Below are 2,500 nucleotides of genomic sequence, written 5' to 3' on the forward strand. Positions count from 1 at the left end.
AGTGGTTAAGTGACATGAATGGTTAAAGATTTGTTATGTTGACCCAGTTCTTGGAGGCCCAGCCAGTGACTCTGAGCAGTGCGGTGGAGATCAAGCACTATGAGGTGTGCAGAGTGTGTGTGGAGGAGCTGGCACTCTATCTGAAGCCCATCAGCGGAGGAAAAGGTATTGGATGAGTGTGTGAGTGTGTGTGTGTGTGTGTGTGTGTGTGTGTGTGTGTGTGTGTGTGTGTGTGTGTTTGAGGCCACGGTCTCATTCCAATGCAAACAGAGAAGTGTTCCTTGCTGGTGAACTTGTGTTCAGTACTGTGTTTATTCTTCCACCTGGGGGTAGTTTGGGGTCAGAGCACCACACGTTAGAGGAACCCATAATTTCCTGTTCTTCTGAGGGGTGGATGTAGTGTGGTGGGAGTATTTGCATCAGAGCATATAGATGCTGAGGGTACAATCAGGATGTCCATGTAGGAGTGATATTGATAGTAATAGCAGGAAGTCTACACTGTAAGGTGGTGAGAGCACACTGTAAGGCCTCAGCTCCCATACGCAAGGCCTCAGCCCCCGTACACAAACACATAGCTCAAATCACAAGCTCAAACCATGTTGATAGAGATTGCGTTATAAAGGAAAACAGAATTCTTCCGTTATTTCATTTAGATGAATAATTGATTTATATTACAACCGCATACTGTAGACTTCCTTGAGCTGTAACCCAGTTAATTGACAGAATGTAAACTAAGTGGAGAATAATATTTATTTGTGTGTTGGTTCAGTAGCTCAGAGAGCAGTTAAATGGGGAAATGGAGAATCCCTCTCTAAGGAGTCATAAAAAACCTGTGTGCGTGACGCAAGGGTAAACCTTAAGCCCCGTCCTGCTCTGCCATCATTACCTTTAAAAGCCAATTGCTGTGTTGAAGTGGGTGTTTTATTGGAGTAATGCAGCTGAAGCCTTCTCAACGTGGCGAGCTGAAAGCACAGTTAACCGCTCTATGGCTCTGCCCACTGCTTTTGGTGATGATCACAGAATTGGAAAGGGGGGAGTCCATCCAGCCCTCTCCATTATTAATATTATGGAGCGATTAAGAAGCTTCAATCACCCTGTCCTGTGAGACATTTATGAGGGGAAAGAGAATAACATACTACATTTCACTTCCCCAAAGACAGACAGACAGAGAGACAGACATACAGACAGACAGACAGACAGGCAGACTAGTTTTGTCTGTGTAACTGACAACATATCGACTGTTGTGCTGATGGTTCACTGATACACACACTCAGTTTGAGGAAGTGATTAACCTTGTGTTTTGTACTGTAACCATCTCGCTCTGTGACCTGAATGCTTTGCCCTCTCTCTCCGTCCGCCAGGCGTGGTGACCCTCAGTCCCAGCGCGCTCAGTCGGCCCATGCAGAGGAAGCTGGTGACCCTGGTGAACTGCCAGCTGGTGGAGGAGGAGGGGCGGGTGCGGGCGGTGCGGGCAGGCCGCTCGCTAGGGGAACGCACTGTCACGGAGCTCATCCTGCAGCATCAGAACCCCCAGCAGCTGTCTGCCAACCTGTGGGCCGCCGTCAGGGCACGGGGGTGCCAGTTCCTCGGGCCTGGTGAGTGACTGGCAATAACATTCCCCTGTGTTCCCTTCCTGCCTCTCTCTTTCTCTCTTGGTGTCTGATGATGATTACACATAGGGCAGATTCTGAGTGGGGGAAACTTTGTTTCTCACACGTGATTTGAGACTGAGCTATTAGGTCTGAGGACACCAGTGGTAGCCGACTCCCACCGCCACCCATGCATTGGATATCATAGCCTCATTGATACTCTCAAACAATGTGCAGAAGTGTCAACTGTTAGTACAATACTTGATGGTGTGTGGTGTGTGTGTGTGTGTGTGTGTGTGTGTGTGTGTATGATGTGGATCGTGTGTCCTCGTCCAGCCATGCAGGAGGATGCCCTGAAGCTGGTTCTGCTGGCTCTGGAGGACGGCTCAGCTCTGTCGAGGAAGGTTCTGGTTCTGTTCGTGGTGCAGAAGCTGGAGGCTCGCTTCCCTCAGGCCTCAAAGACCAGCATCGGCCATGTGGTCCAACTGCTCTACCGGGCCTCCTGCTTTAAGGTGAGACAATCACTAGATTTATACACACACACACACACGCACGCACACCACGCACGCACGCACCCACGCACCCACGCACGCACGCACCCACGCACGCACCCACGCACGCACACACGCACGCATGCACACACACCATCGCATAGAATTATCACTTAATGTATCATACAGAACAGCTACAGTATACAGATATTAATAGCCCACTTCTCAGAGCATATGATTATAATGAGTGAATGAACCGATTAATGAGGAGCACTGAAATAGAACCTCTCTGTCTGCCCTTTTCTCCCTTTGGCACTCATGTCCAGCCATGGAAAAAGCTGTTGAGGATCACTTACCATGTGGGACATATGGGTGTACTTGAATATCTCACAGAGATTTCAGATACGGATGGGGATACCT

General features: G+C 49.2%; 1 protein-coding gene across 1 annotated transcript in view; it reads left to right on the top strand.

Moving 5' to 3' along the window:
* Window positions 1–2,500, top strand: part of rc3h2 (ring finger and CCCH-type domains 2) — a gene marked incomplete at both ends in the record, with an annotated part of 13,800 nt that overhangs the window by 591 nt on the left and 10,709 nt on the right. Inside the window, 3 exons of the mRNA XM_080529563.1 lie at window positions 48–165; window positions 1,362–1,595; window positions 1,926–2,101. Coding sequence (XP_080385689.1) covers window positions 48–165; window positions 1,362–1,595; window positions 1,926–2,101 — 528 coding nt within the window. The remainder of the gene's footprint in view (window positions 1–47; window positions 166–1,361; window positions 1,596–1,925; window positions 2,102–2,500) is intronic.

The sequence above is a fragment of the Nansenia antarctica genome, assembly GCF_963989245.1.
Source record: "Nansenia antarctica genome assembly, chromosome: 4".
In the NCBI taxonomy this organism is placed as follows: Eukaryota; Metazoa; Chordata; class Actinopteri; order Argentiniformes; family Microstomatidae; genus Nansenia; species Nansenia antarctica.